The sequence below is a fragment of the Staurois parvus genome, unplaced genomic scaffold (assembly GCF_062004578.1).
Source record: "Staurois parvus isolate SC_StPar_1 unplaced genomic scaffold, SC_StPar_1.0 ptg000051l, whole genome shotgun sequence".
Taxonomy (NCBI): Eukaryota; Metazoa; Chordata; class Amphibia; order Anura; family Ranidae; genus Staurois; species Staurois parvus.
Window position 1 is genome coordinate 1,972,690 of NW_028317847.1, and position 25,947 is coordinate 1,998,636.

At 43.8% G+C, this 25,947-nt stretch overlaps 1 protein-coding gene across 1 annotated transcript in view; it reads left to right on the forward strand.

The window, feature by feature from the left end:
• LOC149470179 (ATP-dependent translocase ABCB1-like) overlaps positions 1-25,947 on the forward strand; it is a 79,012-nt gene that overhangs the window by 9,877 nt on the left and 43,188 nt on the right. Inside the window, exons 4-14 of the mRNA XM_089666258.1 lie at positions 5,666-5,726; positions 7,055-7,246; positions 9,868-10,039; positions 12,155-12,279; positions 13,131-13,302; positions 14,528-14,641; positions 16,202-16,312; positions 16,395-16,520; positions 19,322-19,525; positions 20,046-20,216; positions 22,281-22,442. Coding sequence (XP_089522384.1) covers positions 5,666-5,726; positions 7,055-7,246; positions 9,868-10,039; positions 12,155-12,279; positions 13,131-13,302; positions 14,528-14,641; positions 16,202-16,312; positions 16,395-16,520; positions 19,322-19,525; positions 20,046-20,216; positions 22,281-22,442 — 1,610 coding nt within the window. The remainder of the gene's footprint in view (positions 1-5,665; positions 5,727-7,054; positions 7,247-9,867; positions 10,040-12,154; positions 12,280-13,130; positions 13,303-14,527; positions 14,642-16,201; positions 16,313-16,394; positions 16,521-19,321; positions 19,526-20,045; positions 20,217-22,280; positions 22,443-25,947) is intronic.

A 25,947-nucleotide genomic window follows, 5' to 3' on the forward strand; every position in this document is an offset into this window, starting at 1 on the left:
ATATTTACTGCACGAATCATATGAGTCGGGTGTGGGTCTTCACCTCTGCCGAACCCGCGAGACTGACTCACTGAACCCCTGGGGTTCGATCGAACCCAGGTTAAGAACCACTGCCCTAGAGAGTCGCTGCTTGGCCCTGCCCCTTCTCTCTCCTCACTGGGTCACGGGCTGTGATTGACAGCAACAGAAGCCAATGGCTCCCACTGCTGCCTCAGCAAATGAGGAGGGAGAGTCCCTGGAGAGCCAAGGCTCTCATGCACATCGCTGAATTGCAGTGGGGCTCAGGTGAGTATTAGAGGGGGCTGAGGGAGAGCTGTACACAGGTTTGTTACCTTCATGCATAGAAAGTAAAAAGCCTTGAGCCTTTAGATTCACTTTAAATTCAGTGTCATAAAGTATGCACAAAAAAAGAAACTACCCTGAAGCGAACAGGTAGCGACAAGCTTCAGAAAGAAAGTACACTGGACAATTCATTGACAGTGGACCTTCCTCAAATATTGCTTCTTTTCTCCAGGGGTGGCCTCCAGTCACCAGGTAAACACCAATGGGGAGCCTTTGCAGACAACAGGAGAAAAAACCCTCACCCTCTGTGATGTCATTGACCTAATAAAAAAGTATAATATCCCTTTATTAGAGCAGTGATGTCACACAGGGGATGGGGTCGCTGCTCCCTTGGTGTATGGATTCCTTGTTGAGGGGAGGAGAATACTGCCACTTTGTAGAATTAGTAGAGAATAGGTGGCCCACCAGTTCACTAATATCCCCGTGAAAAATGTCAAATTCGCTGAATAACTCATCAATTCTAAAAGGATTCACTGATCTCAATCCAGTATGGAGTCAGGGGTAAATGTCTGCATTCTGATCTCCAATGTTATAAATAATATGGAGTTATATTAAACATTTATTAGGGTATTTGCACACAGTACTGATGTATGAACATCATGCACTGCTCCAAAAATGAAAGGAACACTTTGAAAACACATCAGATCTCAATGGGGAAAAATCTCCTGCTGGATATCTATACTGATATGGACTGGGTAATGTGTTAGGAATTAAGGATGCCCCATCGTTTGATGGAAATGAAGATCAACCTACAGAGGACTGAATTCAAAGACACCCTGAAAATCAAAGTGAAAAAATGATGCAGGAGTCTAGTCCACTTTGCTGAACTTTCATTGCAGCAACTCAGAATGGTCTTCAGTAGTTTGTATGGCCCCCATGTGCTTGTATACATGTCTGACAACGTCGGGGCATGCTCCTAATGAGACAACAGATGGTGTCCTGGGGTATTTCCTCCCAGATCTGGACCATCTGGGCATCACTGAGCTCCTGGACAGTCTGAGGTACAACCTGGTGGCGTCGGATGGACCTAAACATAATATCCCAGAGGTGTTCTATTGGATTTAGGTCAGGCGAGCGTGGGGGCCATTCAATTGAATCAATTCCTTCATCCTCCAGGAACTGCCTGCATACTCTCGTCACGAGGCCAGGCATTACTGTGCACCAAGAGGAGCCCAGGACCGACGACACCAGCGTAGGGTCTGACAATGGGTCCAAGGATTTCATCCCAATACCTAATGGCAGTCAGGGTGCCATTGTCTATCCCAGTGTTTCTCAACCAGAGTTCCGTGGAACCGTAGGGTTTCGCGGGAGGTCCCCAGGGGTTTCACCGCAATTCAGCATTGTGGCGGATGTATACCACCCAATGTTGTTTTCAGTAGTGTTCTTAATGTGCGCTGACAGTCAGTACTATCAGAGCGCATTGATACCCGATGCCTCCTTCTTAGTTCCGGCTCCTGTGATCTCAGACGGAGGCACCGGGAGTACTGCACAAATTAGGAACTGAAGGGGGAGGTGTTCCTTTCTAAGGCTCCATGTACACGGGACACTTCTGAATGATGGAAACTGACTGCTGGAAAACGTAGGTTAAAAAATGTCTGTTTAGCCGCGTTTGCATACCGCGTTTATGAGTGTTTGCGTTTAGAAGCGTTTTTTAAACATAACCTCAGGAGACCTTCCAAAAAACAGTAAAACAGTAATATGAACTATTTCAGACATTTTGAGAGAAACAGAGAGAGCAGAAGCAGAGAGAGCAGTATTTGTTAAGATTAGCTGTTTTTTTTTTTGTGGTGTTTGGATGTGTTCCAGCTCATTTCTGTGCAGAAATTACTGCAGCGGTGTCTGACATATTTTCTTTCATGCAAAACCTTAAAGTATTTGAGTACCGAGAAAACGCTTTGCATGCATTTTTCATGATGAGAAAAGGCTCTGGACAGCATCTGGAAATGGAAGAGTTAAAAAAAAATTTCAATTGCTTATAAATGCAATTAGCTGCGTTTATAAGTGCTTGGCGTTTGAAACGCTGATAAAATCTACTCCTGAACGCAAGTTTTCTGCGTTAAAAAAAAATTACTGTAAAGTCAACTGCCTGTAAACGACTATATGTACATGGACACATAGGAAAACATTAGGGAGAGTTCAAGGGCTGCTGAAAAAACCACAGAACAGCTCCTGAACGTGAGTTTATCAGCTGCAGTGTACATGAGCCCTAAGACAGCGCGGATCACAAGACAGTGGGAGGGAGCACAAGGCACGAACACTAGGTGAGATCTCTTGATGACTGTGTCACGGTGCCAGTAGAGTGCAGGGAAGGGGGTGCAGAGGGACAGAGCACTGTGTGTGTAGGGCAGCAGTCAATACAAACTGGAGGTTGAGCGAAGAGAAGGAGCACATGGCTAAAGCAGGAGGTGACATCCAGCGTTTGGCAGCTGTGATGCAGACTGCAGAGAGGAGGAGCGCACATTTGGAAGAGACTGAATGTAGCAGGAGGTGAGATCATATTAGCTCTATGTTATACCACAACTGTACATAAAGCTACGATGATCTCACCTCCAGCTACATTAAGCCTGGGGTCACACTGATGCGGTGCAGAATTCACAGTGGTTTCTGTGTGAATTCCGCACCGCATTGCAATCGCACCCCATTCATGTGAACTACTGCGGGTGTGTATGTTAAGTTAACAACACCCCAAAATCTGTCCGTAAAACGCAGTGCAATGAGTAGTATCAGATCACATAGGTGTGAACAGGGGCGGACTGACAACTCATGGGGCCCCCGGGCAATAGGGCATCATGGGGCCCCTGTTGTCCAAACTCAAAAAAGCCTATGAAAAAGGTACCAGGGGCATCTCATGGGGCCCCCTACTGACCTCGGGCCCTCGGGCAGTGACCGAGTTTCCAAATGGTCAGTCCGCCCCTGGGTGTGAATACCCACGCAATCCGATTCTAGTGCAGACCTAAAAAAGGGTCCTGCACCTTTTTGGTGCGGATGCGGTGCCATTTGAGCCATACAAAATGTATGGCTCAAATCACACCGTACAGAATTTGCATGTGATTTGCACGGGAATTTGGTGCGGTTCCTGTGCGAATCACATGCGATATGCTGCACCGCACAAGTATGAACCAAGGCTCAGTCTCATCCAGCCATATGCCCCTGCAGTCTTCATTCAGCACTGCCATACACTGGATGTCACCCACTGACACTTTATTCCATGTGTTCCCACTCTCTGCTTCCCCCTTCCACAGTCTGCATTCACTGGTGCCATACACAAGATGTCACCTCCTGATCAAGCCACGTGTTCTCACTCTCTGCACTCCACTCGATGCCACCCTCTGAGTTCACAGGAACCACAACTACAGAGGAGGCATCAGGTATCAATGTACACTGTCAGTGCGTATTAAAGACAACATTGGGTGGCTATACATCTGACACAATATAGATCTGCGGTGGAACCCCATGTGAAAAACCCTGTGTTATGGATTTGCAGAGCTGTGCAGGGAAGCATACTGTTATTTACTGCCCTGTTCCCCACAGGTCCTCCTCTTCTGTCTGTCTCAGGATGTTAAATGTAATATCACCTGGGATGGACGAGAGGAGGGCTACTGGGGATAAAGGAGAAAAGACATGCTACAACAGCTTCCCTGCACTGATCTGCATTTGTTTGTTAATTGTTGTTATATCTACAGCTCCCTGATCAGATCCAATGTTCTGTGAGCTGTAGATATGAATTTTTACGGGGGGTTCCTCGAGATCTCAAACTTTTTGCCAAGGGTTCCTCCAACGTAAAAAGGTTGAGAAACTCTGGTCTAGCCTGTAGAGGTCTGTGTGTCCCTCCATGGATATGCCTCCCCAGACCATCACTGACCCACCACCAAACCGGTCATGCTGAATGATGTTACAGGTAGAATAATGTTCTCCACGGCTTCTCCAGACCCTTTCACGTCTGTCACATGTGCTCAGGGTGAACCTGCTGTCATCTGTGAAAAGCACAGGGGGCCAGTGGTGGACCTGCCAATTCTGGTGTTCAATGGCAAATGCCAATCGAGCTCTATGTTGCCAGGCAGTGAGCACAGGGCCCACTAGAGGACGTCGGGCCCTCAGCCACCCTCATGAAGTCTGTTTCTGATTGTTTGGTCATTCACACCAGTGCAGGGGCGGACTGACAACTCATGGGGCCCCCGGGGATCATGGGGCCCCTGTGTCCTTTCCCAAACAAAAAAGCCTATGAAAAAGGTACCAGGGGAATCTCATGGGGCCCCCTACTGACTCAGGCAGTGCCCGCATTTCCAATAGTCAGTCCTCCCCTGCACCAGTGGCCTGCTGGAGGTCATTTTGTAGGGCTCTGGCAGGGCTCATCCTGTTCCTCCTTGCACAAAGGAGTAGATACCGGTCCTACTGATGGGTTCAGGACCTTCTACGGCCCTGTCCAGATCTCCTAGAGTAACTGCCTGTCTCCTGGAATCTCTTCCATGCTCTTGAGACTGTGCTGGGAGACACAGCAAACCTTCTGGCAATGGCACATATTGATGTGCTATCCTGGAAGGGTTGGACTGCCTGTGCAACCTCTGTAGGTTCCAGGTATCGCCTCATGCTACCAGTAGTGACAATGACCCTAGCCAAATGCAAAAATAGTGAAAAACAGTCAGAAAAGATAAGTAGGGGAAAAAATGTCAGTGGCCTCCACCTGTAAAACCATTCCTGTTTTGGGGGTCATTTCACTGTTGCCCATCTAGTGTGCCTGTTGTTAATTTCATTAACACCAAAGCAGCTGAAACTAATTAACAACCCCCTCTGCTACTTACCTGACCAGATCAACATCCCAGGAGTTTAATTGACTTGATGCTATTCTCTGATTAAAAAGTGTTCCTTTACTTTTTTTGAGCAGTGTATATTCCTGGCAGAGGAAACACAAGGATGGGCTGTATAGCCCACGTGCATATTTGAACATATGTGTGTGTAAGTGTAAAAAAAGTACTGAGTTTAGATGTGTATGAGCGTCAACTAATTCTATTAATTTATTCTAGCCATTAGAATAAATGTGTGCGCATATACCCGCATTTAGGTGCATTTATGCTTGTTTACTTGTGTTTACACAGGTACAGGTGTAAATTACGCTGGGCTCCACCCTGAACGCAGGTTAGGGGCAGTTTTTTATTTTATGCCCCTGAAAGTTGCTCTAAAATATGCTTGTAAGCAATACAATGTGCAAATGCACACTAGATAACCTAGAGGGATTTACAATAAATGACATATGTCTCTAACAGCAGCATTTTTCTGCCTATGTAGTCTTTACTGAAAATATAACAATTCTTTCATTCATCTTTAGAAAATATATCAACAGAAGTTGAAGGAAATATGACAGAATCACTACAGACACAAATGACCATGTAAGTGATATTTGCACATTGCATTATGCACAAGTTTAATACCTCATGAAAATCATTAGATCTGTTCTACCAGTCTACATGGACAGGCCACTAAGAACTACTTATAGTGTATCAAAACAAAAAAACACAGAAATGTAATCTTTAGATGCGGTAGCTGCATTTGTTTTCTCTTTTTAGGATTTGTTCCCTTTATTTTCACTTGGTGATCCAGAGAATAACCAATTTCCTGTCCCTGGATGGCTATGTGTATTCCTCCAGTGTATCTATGGAAGGAGTCATGGCTGCCACTAGTAATGAGATGAGGCTTGTTCTGAACACTGAAGTAGGCTGTTATTGATGGGAAAAACAGATGTGGCCAAGACATTTCCTGCCCTATAGCTGCCCCTATACAAAGAGGTAGAGGCATAGCTTGAAGTTTGTAGGCCCCAATGCAAAAGCTGACCTGGGCCCCCCCCCCATTACCACCCACTGCTTCCACCTCGCACCAAGATACTCCCCACATGCATCAAGATGCTCCAAGTGGCTAAACCAGGGGTATTTCGAACACGTCTGCTTTTGCTCATTTTAATTACATGGTGGATTGATGGGTTTGGAGATCTTTTTTCATTTCAGCTCACAGGAATTGAAATGAAAATAGAGTTTTCCTCCATTTCAACTGACAAGGACGCCACATTTCTGGCCAGAATAACAGGTATTTCCTGTGCTTGCAAAACATTTACTAAAGTAGATACCACATCTAAGGACTGGAGTACAGCAATGTATTACATTTTTGTTCTTGGGTTTAGTTGTACTTCAAGCACTGCAGGGTATACCTGACTAGACTGTCTCATCTCTACTATTGCAGAGGTAGAAGGTGGAAACTCCTATGTGACCTACTGTATTCTGCAGTGTTTGTAAAAAGCAGACCTATGGGTTTGGCTTGTGTATGGCTGACATGTGCCTTCACAGTTCCATATGGGATATAACATTGCATGTCATTTATTCACATTATGGTGCCTAAACCACCAAAATGGAACTCCACTAAGAATAGGGGACCTCCTGTTGCCTGTTCCAAACCTATGGACTCTGCTTGTACTATGATTCAGGACATCTTCCCATGTTCAGAGTCAATGTAATGGACCCGGATGCAACATCGCACTTTTTGGTTATCATCTAAGGCAGGCAACCCTCAGGATCCCCACTTCTCCATCTGTAAAAGGGCCTGGGGGGGAAAGATAACCAGTTCATACTCTCTCCTCGAGGGTGGGGCCAGGTGTGATTGGATTGAATGCTACAAATATGTTGGCTCTGTATAAAGTCATAAATTATTATTTATGTTCTATTGTCAGGTTTTCCTATTACTACACTGGTCTGGGAGGAGGGGCTTTAATCGCTGCCTACTTTCAGATCTCATGCTGGGCACTGGCTGCTGGACGACAGAGTAGGAAGATCAGACAGAACTTTTTCCACGCTGTGCTGCGGCAGGATATCAGCTGGTTCGATGTCAGTGATGCCGGACAACTAAACTCCAGGCTAAGCGAGTGAGAACACAACTTATTTGACTGAAGGATGTATCCTGTTTAAAGCCTAACTCCTGGAATACTATCAATTGAAATAGATTATTTGGGGCCAAGATAAAGCAAAAGTATATATTTTTTTTCAATCAGTTGACTCTTAGATTTGAATTGTAAGAAGAAGTAGTAAAGCAGAGCCATCATGTAGGCATGCAAATAAGAACGCAGTGTCTTCATATGTATGCAAATGTAACTGCCCCTATGTACAGTACATATATAACTACAAACTATACATAGAAACAGGGTTTATAAAACACTAAGATGGACTTTTTAGGACTTGTTCACATCAGCCCTGTTAGGCAGCATTTCCCAACACAGTCTCAAAGCAAGAATGAAGCAAAGAGCCTTGCTATGTATAGGGCCTGTTCACTCCAAGGCTCTGCATTGCTGTATATTTTATAAAATGAAGCAGACATACAGTACATCCAATGGCAGCATCTTACAATGTGTCCAGTGTGGTGCCAATGCAAAGACAAAGCAAAAAGCCTTGCTTTCTATAGGGCTTGGCCACATCAATATGCTGTGCTGGTGTGCGTTGCAGTAGTATTTTATCTTTATGCAGCATTTTGCCATGCATGTTAACACAATGCAACATGCTCTTAAACACAGAGTTGTTTTAATAAAAAAAAAAAAATAGGCAAGCACTGCAGTGTATTGAAACAACGCATCTCAGCATGCGAGCACAACACACACCAGCGCAGGCATGCATTATGCGCACCTTAACATGTGTAAATGGGCCCTTTTACAAGTATTCATGAAAAAATGTACAATGTCACAGTATACAGCAGGGGTGTCCAAACCTTTTTCAAAGAGGGCCAGATTGGATGAAGTGAACATGGTGGAGGGCCGAACATTTTTCCGAACATTCTTTGAACCATTACAATTAAATGCAAATAAATTATTTTATGCCAAGTTAATTGCAAACGACATACTTTTCATTTCATAACATTAAGATCAACTGACAGCTGAGTTTTCACAATGTATTGAAAATAAATTAAAAAAAAACTTACCTGCACTAATGTGAAGGGTGAAAAAGGTAGCTGGAGCTGAAGTCTCTGCTCGGCAGCCGGGAGGGGAAGAGAAACGCACTTCACGCTGGAAGCCCGGCCCTAACGCCATCGCCCTCTGTCGCTCCCAGCGCGGCGCAGTCACACATGCACACTGCTCTCAAGCAGAAGACTGTCTGCCACAGAAGGGAGGGCCGTGCGACAGCCGCATTTACACAGACCAGGGAGAACATGCCGCAGTCAGGCATGCGCACTGCCCTCTGCTCTCAAGCAGAAGACTGTCTGCCATAGAAGGGAGGGCCGTGGGAGGGCCACATTACACAGAGCAGGGAGGGCTGTTGGAGGGCCGTATTAAACCGACCCCCGGGCCGTAAATGGCCCGCGGGCCGGACTTTGGACATGCCTGGTATACAGGAACAAAAAATAACTTGTAATATTAAAAAGCAGTCCTAGGGTTTTGGCTTTTGCATGGCCGACATGTGCCTTCACAGTTCCATATGGGATATAATATTGCATGTCATTTATTCACATTATGTTGGCTAAAACATCACAATGCAACTCCACTAGGAACAGGGGACCTCCTGTTGCTTGTTTCAAACCTATGTTTGTACAGGGATTCAGGACTTCTCATATTCAGAGCCAATATAACAGACCCAAATACAGAATCTAAGGCAGGCAACCCTCAGAATCCCCACTTCTCCACCTACAAAAGGCACTGGGGATAATTGGTTCATACTGTAAAAGAGCTCCAGGAGCTGCAGGTATACTATATATGTCATCCAATAGATGACATTGAGCTGTACATTCAATTCCCATAAACTAAATATAGTATGGACCTTAGTTAAAAAATTAAATTAGGACTTCTTTTAAATCAACGATCTAGACACCCTCAGGGATGATCTTAGGACACCCTCAGGGATGATCTTAGGACACCCTCAGGGATCCACCTTAATGATCAATAGAGTATATAGGACCCTGGGCCCTAAGAATCCAAGTCTGGCCACACCTAGCTAGGGATGTCATCTTTCACATCCATTACTTATATTTTGAAGAAGAGACACTGGCCACAGCTTGATTTTGAAGGCGCTTACAATTACCACCAGACGTATCCAGACAAACAATGGCCTCTGTAGAGCAGTTAGACCCCCATCTTGAAGTGCTCAGAATGAGAGAGATTCCTTATTGATGAAGCATGTACATCACAATTGCAAAACAGTGACCTTTAGAAATATCTCTGATCTCCCATCCTTCCTGCAAAAACTAGAATGACCATGAGTTGACTTCATGGCCTGTTAACTAGACTCAATTGCAGTCCAACCGACCTGTCTCTCCTGAATAGATCTTGGGGACATCTCTTTATTGGTTGCTCATCTCAGAGAGACTACACAGGATGCCAAAAATTACCAAATCCCTTGGATTGCCAATGCCACTACTGCATCCATTTAGGTAAATACTGTATCTGATGCAAGGTTCACTTTAGAATACTTTAATTAGACTATTTACATCAAGCTTTTAAAACAACTAGAAATAAGTTTACATTGTTAAATGTTTGACTATTAAATCTCTGTATTTACTTTACAGTGATGTCTCAAAAATAAATGAAGGTATTGGTGAGCAGCTGGCTATGCTGTTTCAATATGCCTCCACCTTCCTGACAGGTTTTGTTATTGGATTTGTGAAGGGCTGGAAGCTAACACTGGTGGTTTTGGCAGTCAGTCCACTTATGGGGCTATCAGCGGCTTTGTGGTCAAAGGTAAGACATATCTGTCAGTATAACATGAGAGATATCAAAATGTCAAACAGGAGCATTTTCTGCATATGCTAAGTCCCCCTTCCAAACCACTAGGACCAGAAAAATGCGCTGGGCCAGATGGTTTGCAGTGGGCTCCCAGCCAATCCAGTGTTCACAGGGCAGATGGAGTGGAGCATGTACAACATGATGCTGGATGCTCATTTTCGTCCAGCATTTGTAGCTAGCCCTTACAGTTAAAGTGATGTGAGATTCTCAAGCAATGTAAGTTACAGTGTAAGTCCACCATTGGAGATCCCACATCCAGCTCACATAATAGTCTCTATGAGATCTGACCTCCAGTAAACACACAGCTCACTGTCTGGTATCTGTGTCCCCGCTGAGATCTGAAATAAATGCAGCCATAGAAGCCTATGTGGCTGCTGTGGGTCCCCAAAAACAGAGGAGAACAAGTACATGTCAGAAAAGGGGCTGTAAAAATGATATTTCATTGCTTAAAGCAGGGGTGCTCAACCTTCTTGAAAAGCGAGGGCCACTTAAGTGATTTGGTAACTGGTCATTGGCCACAATGAAATGAAATGGTTCAGAATTTCAAATTTTTTATTTTGAATAGCATAATGAGCATTTTCCTTCTGCAGCCGCTGAAAACTGGTGGGTGGGAGAGGAGGAGAAGGGAGGCTGCATGGGCCCCCTGGAGCTTGGGGCGGGCTCACCATTGCGACCCCTGACACTACACCAGTGGTTGGTGGTGTGTGATAAAAAAAGTCTCAACCATGGGGTTTTACCGCCCTCTAAAACGCAAATGTAAATGACCCCTTACTGTCCTGAGCCCCCTTTAAAGCTGATTTCCCACTGATGTGCTGCGGTTTACCCACAATGTGGCAGTGCACCTGTGGCTTTCTTGCGGGTTAGATGCACTTTGCAATAGACTTCCATTATATCTTGAAGGTGTGGTGTACCTTCAGAAAAAGTACCAAAGCTGCTGCATTCAGTTTTGGTGCACTTTCAGAAAGTGCACCAAACCTGCAGGATATAATAGAAGTACGCTTTCCTGGTTTGAGGTCAAGGGCCACATCAGAGAGCTCCGAGGGCTACATGTGGCCCGCAGGGCACAGGTTGGGCGCGCCTGGCTTAAAGTGTTAATAAACCCACAACAGAAAAATCAGTCTGTATATGCAGCAAAACATGCTTGTTATACTCACTGTGGACCCTAAGGGGTTAATCCTCCACATTGTGTAAAAAGGTTGTTTGATCCTGTCTTCTCTGATCCTCCCTTTCTTCTACTGTCCGTAATCCATCTGCTGATAGCACAAAGCTCTATGAGTCTCTCTGCACATGCTCAGTTTAGTGTGTATGGCTAGAGAGGTTTTTTTTCTTTGGGAGAGTGTAATCAGCACAGGGCAAATCAGCACTGTCCAGACAGAGGGTCAGCAGTTATGCAGCCTCATAGGACAGGCAGAGCAGAATGAAAACTCCTCCAACAAGCTTTAACCAGTGCTCAGCTGACAGAAGTCACCAGACTGCTGTAACTGCTGATGAGAAAAGGTATTTGGCAGTTTATATCACTAAATGCATTTCCATGTTGTGTGTAGTGTGGGAGACCAGATATAGTGAATGCAGGGTCCTGGGTTTAGTAACACTTTAGGAAGTACAGGCTTTTCAGCACATTGATCCACTAAACCAGACCAGCTTAGGAGAATCAAGGCAGATTCCCTTGACAGGTTCTCTTGCTATCTCATCCACTCATTCTTACCTTCACCATACTCCAAACCTCCACTAAAGCTCTGGTTCTAAACCCAGTGTAAGCTCCATGTTGAGCAGTGTCATTACTGATCCCATACCCCACATTAAAGTGTTCAGACCTGACAATTGGCCGAGGGCCGACAGCCTGGCAATTTGATAACTAAGAAATGCAACCAAGAGGAAGCATGAAGAAAGTATAGGTGGAGGAGAAGTGGACTACCAAGAGAATGGGTCACCATGCCCTATATGGACAAAGTAACAGATTCCCCTTAGCAACCCAGACATATCTCCTTTCCTACTCTTTGGTAAATATTACTTCCTGTTGTAGAAGAAATGGTGATCACAGTTTGTTTATGTGAAAATGTATATATTCAGATCCTGGCAGCATTTACCAGTCAAGAGCTAGAAGCCTACGCCAAAGCCGGAGCGGTGGCAGAGGAAGTCTTGGCAGCCATCCGGACAGTCATAGCCTTTGGTGGACAAAATAAGGAAATTGACAGGTGAAGATAAAGCCTCTTGCTTTCTATTTTGCAGTATACAAGGTTATACCCAGAAAATGTACCAAAAACCCTCAATACAAATCTTTTTTTTTTCTTGTTCAAACTTTTTATTGGGTAACAGAGATTAGTTACATACAGTGAAGTACTACAAGTAGTACCATATATTTCAAATAAGTAAATATGAGGCTCAGGGCCGTTAACAACTGTATGGTTACTACAACTGTGTGCACTGAGTAAAGTAATCCAAAAAAAACGAGAAAAGGAAGAAATGAAGAAGGAAGCGTGAGGAGTAGAGAAAAGTAGAAAAAAAGGGGGGGGGGAGAGAAGGGGGGGGTGGGCGTGTGACTACCAGGATGGGGGGGAGCAGGACCAGACCAGAGCTCCAAATCTTTTATCGAGGAAGGGATGCGTTAAGGAGGGAGTAGAGACTCATCAAATCCCTGAGGAAGGAAGTGGTCAACCCAGGGAGACCAGGTCAATAAAAATTTGGAAATTGTGTCGGTGACCTCTATTTTAGCATGTATCATCGACTGCGTCACTTTGTTTCGGACTGCCTGTATGCTAAGCGAAGGGTCAAATCTATTTTTTTTCTAATATATTTTATATTTGGGTGACTTCACCCAAATTTATTTTTCAGTTTTGAAGAAATGCTGAGGGGTTGAATCAGCAAACTGCTTATGTCTCTTGCTGACTCTGATAGTAAAATCCCCAAACTTGAGTTCTTAGCTTCACCTAATGGCTGTGAGATTACTCTCTTCATTGGATTTCTCATAATGAACATTAAAAGAAAATCTGCTACTGTGGGACGATCTTGTTAGCCTGTCTGATTAAATCATTTTCCATCTTTGCAGGTATGAAAAGAATTTGGAAGATGCCAAGAACATAGGAATTAAAAAGGCGATCACAAGTAATGTGTCAATCGGCTTTGCATACTTAACCATATATTCAGCCTATGGGCTGGCATTTTGGTATGGGACCACCCTGGTTATCCATGGAGCCTTCAGCATTGGGGATATATTAACGGTACAACAAAAGTTTTATCACGCATCTTTGGTTAATGTTAAATCTAATACTACAAATTGCATGCTGCTACCAGAAAAGTTCTCTGTCCTTTGACAGTCTCTTGGTTGCATGTTGTTACTGAGACAAGCTTCCCAACTTTGGAATAGGCCCAGACCCAAAGAAACTAAGACCCATCCTTTGGCAATTCCCCTATCTATTTAGAGTACCTTTATGTAGGTCAGTGAGGTCCTCCCATTGGATAGGAGATCAATGAGTGGATGGATCTCAGTTGCAAAGACAAAGATTGGGCCCAAAGAATTACTCACTAGGTTATTGTATCTCTCCTGGAACTCTTGAAAAATTATCTCTGTATGATGGAGTTGCTTTTATTTTAGATTACATAAAATCCACAGGACATGCTACTGCATTAGGAGTGAGACTTTTGTGGGATGGGAAGAGTCATTCAAGAGATCTTAAACTAGATTGTTGTGATTATATAGATAGTTTGTGATTGTTAGTTTCATGTAGCACCCTCCTAGTTTAGAGTAGGCTGCTAGGAATATTTCGTTTGGAGGAAATCAGAGGAGCAGGGGTTGATTATTTGGGCTGCTCAGGGTTTCACAGGTGGCTGCTCTGCTACTTTCACCCGTTTTCCAGAGTGTTCTGGAACATAGTAAGAGGAAGGGCAGAATCTGCAGCCTGAATACTTATGGAACTTCAGTACATCCCCTGGAAAGATATGCCCAGAAAGTGGGGAAGAGCCCATAAATATTCTGAGGCCTGAGTAGCAAAGCGGCTAAGATAAGGCCTTGTTCTCAACATCAAAATGAGCTTGCATTTTTTTGCAACTAAGGTACTGTAAGGGATTTCCGGCAAGAAGAATCCCGATCGGAAACACGCATGTGCATAGGAATTCCTGCAGAAGCATTGCCGGTTGTGCATTTCTGATCGCGATTCTTCTTTCTGGAAATCCCTTACAGGTACATTAATGGTATATTGGTGCAGAGGGGAGCTGGATTTTAGAAAAAAAAAAGTGAACTTAGCCTTAAAAATGTACTGTGTTGTCATGTCAAAGAAGGTAGCAGCACACTATATTTCTGGCACATCAACAGTTATTTTCTGTATTTGCAGTGTGTGTAAAGGGAAAACACATTGGGAACTGTATATGTATTCCAGAGATGTACTGCATGTTTTTTTGTAGTTATGCCTTAACAAACACCTTAATTTTTATATTTTCTGATTTCAGGTGTTTTTTTCAGTAACATTTGCTGCCTTTAGCTTTGGTCACGCCGCCCCCAATATAGAAGCTTTTGCTACAGCGAGAGGAGCAGCTTACAGCGTATTCAAGATTATTGATAATGTAAGTAAGGTTTCTGACAGTTTGTAATAAAAAAAAACTATTATTTTATAGCTATTATTATTATTATTATTATTATACAGGATTTATATTGTGCCAACAGTTTGTGCAGCTTCACAATATACAGAGAGACTTTACTGTCACAATAGAATTTAACACAGCTGAGTTAGGAGGGCCTGGCTGAAAGCTTACAATCTAAGGAGAGGGGCAAGTAATAGCAATTAATTATGAGGGATGAAAATGTTTCACTGAATGGGATAGGCCTGACTGAAGAGAAGAGTTTTCAGAGATCGCCTAAAGATGGACAGCATAGGAGATAGATGGAGATTGGGGTAGGGAGTTCCAAAGGATGGAAGAGACTCTGGAAAAGTTCTGGGTATGAACATGGAAGGAGGTGACAAGCGGGCTATAGAGCAAGAAGTCTTGGGAGGAGCGGAGAAGACGTTGTAGGTGATATTATGTGATGAGGTTGATGATGTATTTTAGGGCGGAGATGTGATTGCAATTCATTGGGTGATCAGAAGCCAATGGTTAGAAATTATTTTTTTCTGATAGACTGAGCTTGAGAAAGTGGTATGACATCCATGCTGATATGTCAGTGAGTGTATATCCAAAGCGACTATATAGATATTGGCAAGTGAAAGCCGGTTCAAGCATGGGTTACTTGTACAGTGGGTGCATAATTCTGTACCCGTATAATAAATGTGTATGTACTGTAATACTGTATATAATATTAGTAATAGAAACAATCTAATTATAAATAGTATAATTAGCACGCACTGATAAAAGTGAATATTAATGTTGCTAAACTAGAAAACTATATATAACCTGTATATATATACACAAGGCAGCACAGTGGCTAAATGGTTAGCACTCCCGCCTGGCAGTACTAGGGTTGCTGGTTCGAATCCCAACCATGGCGTCACCTGCCTGGAGTTTGCATGTTCTCCCTGTGCCTGCGTGGGTTTCCTTCGGGTACCTCGGTTTCCTCCCACACTCCAAAGACATGCTGGTAGGTGAATTGGCTCCTGTCTAAATTGGCCCTTGTATGTGTATGTATAAATGTGAGTTAGGGACCTTAGATTGTACACCCCTTGAGGGTTAGGGACTGATGTGAATGTACAATATATATGTAAAGCGCTGCATAAATTGACGGCACTATACAAGTACCTGAAATAAATATATACACTAATCAACAATTATAATAAATAACAAATCATTTTAGCAGTGTACATTCGTAATTCAAAAACACTGTTTTTAGAGATCACCACCCACAGCTCAAATTTCCCCTTCTTGCTGAATTGGCTGAGATATGGATGACCCTGTTGGCACTGCCCTGCTCAACAAACTTTGCAAGAAAAAAATCAAAGGTGCCTGGTGGAAAAATATCAACTGAACAGGGTCTACATGCTATCAGTTAGTTGTATCATGCCTGGCAGAACTGTGGCCCTGTACCATAGCCCATGTCGCAGGCTATGCAGAACTCTGCATACACCATAGGTTCCCTATATGGGAATAATTTGCATCAACTTTCAGTCTTATCCAAAATATTATATCTTTCAGGAACCAAAGATTGACAGTTTTTCTACAGTGGGACATAAACCTGACAGGATAAAAGGAGATATTGAGTTTAGAAATGTGATATTTACTTACCCGTCCAGACCCGATGTTCAGGTCAGCAACTGTAATCACTTCACAAGTGGTCAGATGGAATAAATAATTCATTTAGTGCTAACTTCACCTCTGTTCCTGGCAGGTTTTGAAAGGATTGAACTTGGAGATCCAAAGTGGCCAGTCTGTGGCCTTAGTTGGGAGTAGTGGTTGCGGTAAAAGTACAACTGTCCAGCTCATTCAGAGGTTCTATGATCCTGAGGAAGGCTCGGTAGGTGCAGCTTGAAGTTATCATAATCTTTTAGGCTCAATCACATCTAAAGCGATATCCATGTTGGCCTATGTGCACTGTTTATATACACTCACTGGCCACTTTATTAGGTACACCTGTCCAATTGCTGGCAACACAAATTGCTAATCAGCTAATCACATGGCAGCAATTCAATACATTTAGGCATGTAGACGTGGTGAAGACAGCTTGCTGAAGTTCAAACCGAGCATCAGAATGGGGAAGAAGGGGGATTTGACTGTGAGCATGGCACAGTTGTTGGTGCAAGACGGGCTGGTCTGAGTATTTAAAAAAATGCCGATTTACTGGGATTTGTATACACAACCATCCCTAGGGTTTACAGAGAATGGTCTAAAAAAAGAGAAACTATCCAATGAGTGGCAGTTGTGTGGAGGAAAATGCTTTTTGATGTCAGAAGAAAATGGGCAGACTAGTGCAAGAAGATAGAAAGGCAACAGTAACTCATGTCAATATGGATCAAAATATCTGAGGAATGTTTCCAACACCTTGTTGAATCTATGCCATGAAAAATTAAGGCAGTTCTGAAGGCAAAAGGGGGTCCAACCTGGTAGTAGCAAGGTGGACCTAATAAAGTGGCCGGTGAGTGTATGTGCAACCTGTTTAAAAGAAAAAAAAATATCTGGGTGTATTTTCTTACCACTAATGCATTTTATGCTCTTTTGAAGAGCAGTGGTGGGAGACCTTCCTTAAAAGCCAGCACATTTTTTATATAACACATACAAAACCATACAATAAAGTCAAGTAAAGAAGATATAAATTCAATTTCTAAAATCTCATATATGCTTTAACTACTTCCCGTCCGGCCTATGTACATAAACGGCCAGACGGTAGCAGTGCAGGAGCGGTGTCACGTACCTGATGGGAGACTGATTTGACGAGGTCGGCCTCACTTGTGTCACTAATCCTGAGCCCGCTGAGGTTGGAACAGAGGGCATCTAAGGACCAGGGGGACAAGAGCGCCAGGGTTTTGCTTGCGGCTCTTGCAGATGATGACCTTGATAAGCATGATATCCTCTGATTTGGGTACTGCGGAGGTAGACCAGGCAGGTACAGTGGATTGCCAGATGCAGAGCCAGGTATGTAGCCAGGACACAGGACTGGAACGGAGTCGTAGGATAGCGAGGGTCATAACAGTCGGGCAGTGCGGTACAGGATCAGGAGGAAATGCCAGAGTCAGGAACAGAGCGGAAGTCAGGAACCGAAGGGGCAGGAGAGTACTCAGAGTCGGGTCAGGAACAAGCTGGGTCAGAACCAAAGGAAATCGCACCGGAAACAAGCAGGACACGAGGAGAGCTGAAGACCAGTCAGCACTGAATGAGCACTGAGGTGCTCTTTAAATAGCCTGCCCAGCACCGACAGGCGCGCCTGGGTCCTAGTGCCTGCCAGTGCCATCATTGGTGACAGGCGCCTCTGGGTCCTAGTGCCGCTTGCCTGTATGCCTTGTCGGGATCCTGCACATGCGCAGATTCATGTGCTGCAGCGATCTTCTTGTTCCCTGACAAGCGGGTTGCCATTCATAAACGGTGCCTGCATTTACAGCGTGTGCACACTCCCTGGAAGCGCGCGGCACCGTGATCTGATGCCTGCTGTGCGATACCTCTGTGTGAGGTCCCGATCATGTGACCACTGATTGGCCAATCAGTGATCATATGAACAGTAGTAAATAAGATGTCACTTACTAACATCATTGCTTACTACTAGTGAAATCTGTGAATGATCACAGAGGTCACATGGTACAAGGCTATTCACAACAGCCTTGTACCATGTGACAAGCTGTGACCAATCACAGCTCACACAGTATTTCTCAATGGCTGCAAGAATACAGCCAGAGAGAAGGAGAAATTATTGTTTTTACAGCCTTTATGGGTGTAAAAGTAATCAGTGTAAAAAAAAAAAAAATCTTCTTCACCCCCCATAAGTAGGACAGTGTCACTATGGTGACACTGTACTGCTAGGGTGACAGTATGTTAAAAAAAAACAAATAATAATATAAAAAAATAAAGTAAAAACGTAAAAAAAATGTTTGAAAAATTATAATTTTTGGTTATAAACTAATTTGTTTTTTGTTTTTTTAAACTAAAAAGATAACTGAATAAATTTTGGCCAAGATTTATGAAGAAAGATTATTTATTTGCAAAATTTTATAAGAAAAACACTTTTTTTCAAATTTTTTGGACTTTTTAATTTATATAGCAAAAAAAATTAAAATCCCAGTGGTGAATAAATACCACCAAAATAAAGTTTTATCTGTCTCAAAAAAATGCTAAAAAATTCAGGGTACAGTGTTGCATGACCACGCAATTGTCATTCAAAGTGTGATACCACTGATAGCTGAAAATTGACCTGGACAGGAAGGGGGTAAAAGTGTCCAGACTTGAAGTGGTTAACATGTTAATGTAATTTCCACAGTTGTTTTATTCTAAATGTTTACATTTCACATAAAGAAAACTTGGTGATCCTGCTATAAGGATCATTGTTAGTCACTTCCTGTAATAGGGTGACAATTGTCTCCCATTTGTTGTCCTTTACTGTCACCCACCAATGCTCCACTGGTGGAAACTGCATGTGGCTGTGCCAACAAACATTGCACAGGCATGGTGCAATCAGACCGAACTCTCAGCTCCCAGTGACCCACAGTGTGCCCTAAATGCAATGTACAGTCAAGTGAATGTACTTAAAAAATGAATATGATCCATAAGTCTGTAAGGCGACAGTGATATTGCTTATAATTATACATCTTTATAAATATAATATTTTTGTAGATCTCAATTGATGGACATGATATTCGCAACCTCAACACTAGGTACCTACGGGAACTAATTGGTGTAGTGAGCCAGGAACCGGTTCTCTTTGACACTACAATTGCAGAGAATATACGATATGGCCGAGATGATGTCACAATGATGGAAATTGAACAGGCCACCAAAGAAGCCAATGCCTACAACTTCATCATGGAATTGCCAGATGTATGTAAAATTTGCTATATTATTTATCTACCAAATTAAAACTGGAAGGCTATTGAAAGAGAAACCATTTAAAAATGTTAATTACAAGTAAAGCAGACATACCCACCAAAATGTATACATGAATAATAAAGTGTACCTGTATTTTTCAAGTCAGTTCCTCTCGGCCTGAGGAAGACCTTGGATCCTAGGACAAGGCTGTATACAGGGTTCAAGTTCTGAAGTCAAAATAAAAGTGTATCTCAATTCTTGGGTACATTGGTTAAGTCTGTGTGAAATTCCTTTTTCATTCTATATAGCAGTGGTCTTCTGTATACCTGTAGTAGTAGTAATCTTTTTGATAGACTGTGTAATGAACAGCTATGATCAGACAGTGAACACCATGCAGAACCTAGAACTCACGTGGAGGTTAAATGGACCCCTAACTGCCAGAGGGTCTTTGTTTGGACTAATGGTATATCTTTGCCTAATATTACAGGGTCACTCAGTGGACCACCTGATCACCCACTGTGTTTCTTTATAGAAATTCAAGACTCTTGTGGGAGAGAGAGGAACACAGCTGAGCGGAGGTCAGAAGCAGAGGATCGCCATTGCACGGGCTCTGGTCCGCAATCCTAAAATTCTCCTCCTGGATGAAGCCACCTCCGCTCTGGACACAGAGAGTGAAGCCATTGTCCAGGCAGCCTTGGATAAGGTATCTATATGTCCTTATATCATATGAATATGGAATTACACAACATGTCAGTTGTCCATGTCAACTTTCATTGCCACTGACATAAATAAAAAAAAAAATAAAAAAAAAATAAATATATATATATAGCCATTTGATGGCTTGATGACTTTATCATCCAGTTGAGAGCACAAGCAACTGTGACAGTTGTCATTCATTACGTCTTTGAATGTAACTGTTTTGGGAAACTGAATGGGTTTAGTTCTGCTTTAAATTATCTAGAACATTTAAAAATCTTCTCATTGTCAAGATAGTATAGAAAAGCAGCAGGGGTTATGTCATGATACACGAGGGCATTCCTCACTAATTGGAACTTGAGTTGCCACTAGTTTGTAATTCACCCAGACAGTCCAGGTTTTGAATCATGTGTCAGTTTCAGTCCACCTGAATCCTGGACACATTATTCAGCCTGGACCATGGGCGTAGCTTCACCTGGACAGGGGGGGAAGCATTTACTAGAACCAATCCCCCGTATTTTCCTCTACTTGCAGTAGCTGAATGTCATATTCTTTTGCTTTCCCTGCCACCAGCATTCAGCTGCTGCATGTAGAGGTAAATATAGGGGATTGGTTCTAGTAAATGCTGCCCCTTCGCCACTCCTGTCCAGATCTCTCTTCCTTCTGCTGGCCCCAGGCCCCCTTCTGCTTCCTTGGCCCCCCCCACAGCACAGCTCTGGCTACCCCGCATCGGCTGCTGCGAGGCATGTTTCAGGATGGAGAGTGGGGAAAGGAGCCAGTAAATAAGTAATTTAGCAGCCCCTTCCTTTTCTGAATGAATACAAAAAGTAATTTGTACTGATCGTTCACTGTGTTCATTCATCACTGAAGCATAGTAAACAGTGTTGTTTACTATGCTTTGGTTTGTGAATGAACGGGAATTTACTCAGCACAGGTCCTTTCTCATTCATTCACTGACCAGTGTAACTGAGGTTAGCAAACGACACTAGCAAACGGACTGAACAATCTCTGTCCCTTTCTCTGTCTCAAAAGTGAGAAATCCAGGGTCTGTTCGGACTCATGATATTTCCCCTCAACAGGGTTGTTAAAAAAAATTGTAAAAAATAATAAAAAAAAAATAATAAAAGCTAAAAACTATTGACATCATCACTGCACTAGCAACATCAACCTCTGCTCTGCTGACACCATCCACTGTTCTACTGACAAAGTCCACTGCCCTATTGACACCATCCACTCTTCTACTGACTGACACCGTCCAATTCCCTACGGACACCAGCCTCTGCCCTACTGACATGTCCACTGCTCTCACTGACACTGTCCACTGCCCTACTGACACTGTCCACTGCTCTACTGACACCATCCACGGTTTTATTTATTCATGCCCCTTTAAGCCCCTCCCACTGTTAGTGCAATTTGATCACACCCACTGTTCGCCGTGGCACGTGTAGTGCGATACTTCACTAATCTACTTGGTGCACCCAGAGGTGTCCCAGGTCTTTTACAATTCCATTGTGTATACTACAAAAACGAAAATTTCCGTGCACCGCTAGGGTATTTAGGTTTGGCTTGAAGATAAGTTGGCAACCCTAATAGGAACCCAACCTTTATACACTGGCCACCTATACCTGTAAACTAAGGGAACCAACCTGCCACCAAACTCTTCTCTATCCTCTGACTCCAGCAGTATTGCTGAGCTAAATATACTGAGATGTATTTAAAATGGTCTCACTGATTAGACATAGGAACTGGGAGGTTTTCTGAATAAGGAACATGACAGTGATCGAACTGCCTTGTCGAGTTTTGGGCAGCACCTACCCATGAAGCCCCGAAGCACGGAACGCATTAAGGCATTTTGTTCAGTTATGTGCCTTATGCAATAATCTTCCCAGTTCTGATCTCTAGTCGCAGACTCCATTTTTGCATAGGGAGGAACTCAGCATTCTGATGATGTTTGCACAAATTCCAATGAGCAGGTAGGTGACACTGGAAGCGCGATGGCTACAAGAGGAGATAGTGTTCATCCCACACCTATGTAGATCACATTGTAACATTTCTATATTTCTCTATGCAGGCCAGAACAGGCCGGACTACTATTATCATCGCGCATCGCTTATCCACCATCAGAAATGTGGACAGTATTGCCGGATTCCACAATGGCATCATCACAGAGCAGGGAAGCCACAGCGAGCTCATGAAAAGAGAAGGAATCTACCATAAACTTGTCAGCATGCAGGTAAACATCTATTTCATTCTTGCATTGGGTGGGCGTGCTTAAATTCACCAGCAAATGTCTGCAGTCTGTAGATTAAAGTTCCAACGAACAGTCTCTCCAAAGGGGAAGAGAATTTAGTCTGTGCATGTGCAGAATAGACCCTTCACCCTGGACTGGCTGGAAGAGTGTTCAATGGCAGTAGACCTGCTCCCTGCGGGCCGTGCATCACGGATCTGGTAGGAGCTTGAACCGGTGAGTATGAAGAGAGCTCGTCAGCAAATGTAGCAGCCTGTTAAACAAGATAATGTATATTCACCGTTCTGTTGGATCATGTCCTAAATTTACAGATTTTAAAAGCTGTGATTTTCCGCGATTGCAGAGTGATCCCACAGAATCTCATCTCATTTGAGGTGCCATTAGGGGGATGCACGTTTTGCAGCAATTGCCAAGTGACTTGGAATCGTGGGCAAAATCGCAGTGAATCATGAAGTGTGAATGGAGCCGAAAAATCACAAGGGAAGGCACAGAAAGCAATCTGGACCCAGCAGACTCCAATCCTTTTCTGCTAGGTCCAAAATGTGTCTATAGTCACTCTTTTGTTTGCTTAAAGTGTTACTAAACCCCGGTCCCTGCATTCATTATATCTGGTCTCCCCGGACCCTGCATTCATTATATCTGGTCTCCCCGGACCCTGCATTCATTATATCTGGTCTCCCCGGACCCAGCATTCATTATATCTGGTCTCCCAGGACCCTGCATTCACTATATCTGGTCTCCCCGGACCCTGCATTCACTATATCTGGTCTCCCCGGACCCCGCATTCATTATATCTGGTCTCCCAGGACCCCGGATTCACTATATCTGGTCTCCCAGGACCCTGCATTCATTATATCTGGTCTCCCCGGACCCTGCATTCATTATATCTGGTCTCCCCGGACCCAGCATTCATTATATCTGGTCTCCCAGGACCCTGCATTCACTATATCTGGTCTCCCCGGACCCTGCATTCACTATATCTGGTCTCCCCGGACCCCGCATTCATTATATCTGGTCTCCCAGGACCCCGGATTCACTATATCATGTCTCCCAGGACCCTGCATTCACTATATCTGGTCTCCCAGGACCCTGCATTCACTATATCTGGTCTCCCCGGACCCTGCATTCATTATATCTGGTCTCCCAGGACCCTGTATTCACTATATCTGGTCTCCCCGGACCCTGCATTTACTATATCTGGTCTCCCAGGACCCTGCATTCACTATATCTGGTCTCCCAGGACCCTGTATTCACTATATCTGGTCTCCCTGGACCCTGCATTTACTATATCTGGTCTCCCAGGATCCTGAATTCATTATATCTGGTCTCCCAGCACCCTGCATTCACTATATCTGGCCTCTTCGGACCCTGCATTCACTATATCTGGTCTTCCAGGACCCTGCATTAACTATATCTGGTCTCCCCGGACCCCGCATTCACTATATCTGGTCTCCCAGGACCCTGCATTCATTATATCCAGTCTCCCACAGTACACACAACATGTAAATGCAATTATTTTAGTAAATATAAACTGCTGAATACATTTTCTCATCAGCAGTATATAGTAGTCTTGTGACTTCTATCAGTGTCCAGCAGAGCACTAGTTAAAGCTTGTAGGACAGTGTTGATTGGCCCTGTGCTGATCACATGCACCCTCGCAAAGAAAAAAAAAATCATTCTAACAATACACACTAAAGTAAGCATGTACAGAGTGACTCCTAGAGTTCTGTGCTATAAGCAGATGGATTGGGGACAGTAGAAGGAGAAGATCAGAGAAGATGGGAACCAAAACACAATGCAGAGGATTAACCCCCTTAGGTTCCACAGTGAGTATAACAAGTAAGCTTGCCTGCATATACAGACTGATTGTACTGATGTGGGTTTAGTAACACTTTAATTTTTATACCAGTCTTGGGTACATTATACATACTGTATATATTTAGGTAAGACTCCTTTTTTTCTAACTGAAAATGCTTAGTGTTTCTAAGCTTTTATTGTAAGTACGTTTCCTTATAATTTAAAGTGTATGTCAGGACATAATAGAAAAAAACATGCAAAGCATCTCTGCAATAAACACTCTTTTCCCTGTGTATTCTCCCTGTAAATACCCTGCAAGCACAGAAAAATACCCATTGATCTGACAAATATGCAGTCAGCTCCTGAATCTCGTTGTGGGCTGACAACACACAAGCATTTTGTAGACTGAAGAGTGGTGTCAACCTTGTCCTGTGTGTTTTGGAAAGCTATTCAACCACTCCCACCCTGAGGTCTACAAATGCTTTGCTTGTATCCAGGGCTTCTGTACTCAGAGAATAGATGCAGGAACTGCCCCTTCACCTCCACCACGCCCCCTGCGGACATGTGTCATAGGGTGGGGTGTGTGGCCAAATTGCACCAATGGGAAGATCTTAAAGGGAAATTGTTAAATAAAGCCAGGAGTGCATAACACACAAGTGCAGAGTTCAGTTTATGCTCAAAATGCAGAATTTAGCAGTGTGCTATGTACAGAGTGCAGGGTTCAGGAGTGCGTTGCGCTTAGAATGCAGGGTTCAGGATTGCGTTGCGCTCAGAATGCATGGTTCAGGATTGCGTTACGCTCAGAATACATGGTTCAGGATTGCGTTACGCTTAGAATGCAGGGTTTAGGATTGCGGTACGCTCAGAATGCAAGGTTTAGGATTGCGGTACGCTTAGAATGCATGGTTCAGGATTGCTTTACGCTCAGAATGCAGGGTTCAGGATTGCGTTACGCTCAGAATGCAGGGTTCAGGATTGCTTTACGCTCAGAATGCAGGGTTTGGGATTGCGTTATGCTCAGAATGCAGGGTTCGGGATTGCGGTACGCTCAGAATGCAGGGTTTAGGATTGCGTTATGCTCAGAATGCAGGGTTCGGGATTGCGGTACGCTCAGAATGCAGGGTTTAGGATTGCGGTACGCTCAGAATGCAGGGTTCGGGATTGCGGTACGCTCAGAATGCAGGGTTCAGGATTGCGTTACGCTCAGAATGCAGGGTTCAGGATTGCGTTACGCTCAGAATGCAGGGTTCAGGATTGCGTTGCGCTCAGAATAAATGGTTCAGGATTGCGTTATGCTCAGAATGCAGGGTTTGGGATTGCGTTATGCTCAGAATGCAGGGTTCAGGATTGCGTTACACTCAGAATGCAGGGTTCAGGATTGCGTTACGCTCAGAATGCAGGGTTCAGGATTGCGTTACGCTCAGAATGCAGGGTTCAGGATTGCGTTACACTCAGAATGCAGGGTTCAGGATTGCGTTACACTCAGAATGCAGGGTTCAGGATTGCGTTACGCTAAGAATGCAGGGTTCAGGATTGCGTTACACTCAGAATGCAAGGTTCAGGATTGCGTTACGCTAAGAATGCAGGGTTCAGGGTTGCGTTACGCTAAGAATGCAGGGTTCAGGGTTGCGTTGCACTCAGAATAAATGGTTCAGGATTGCGTTATGCTCAGAATACATGGTTCAGGATTGCG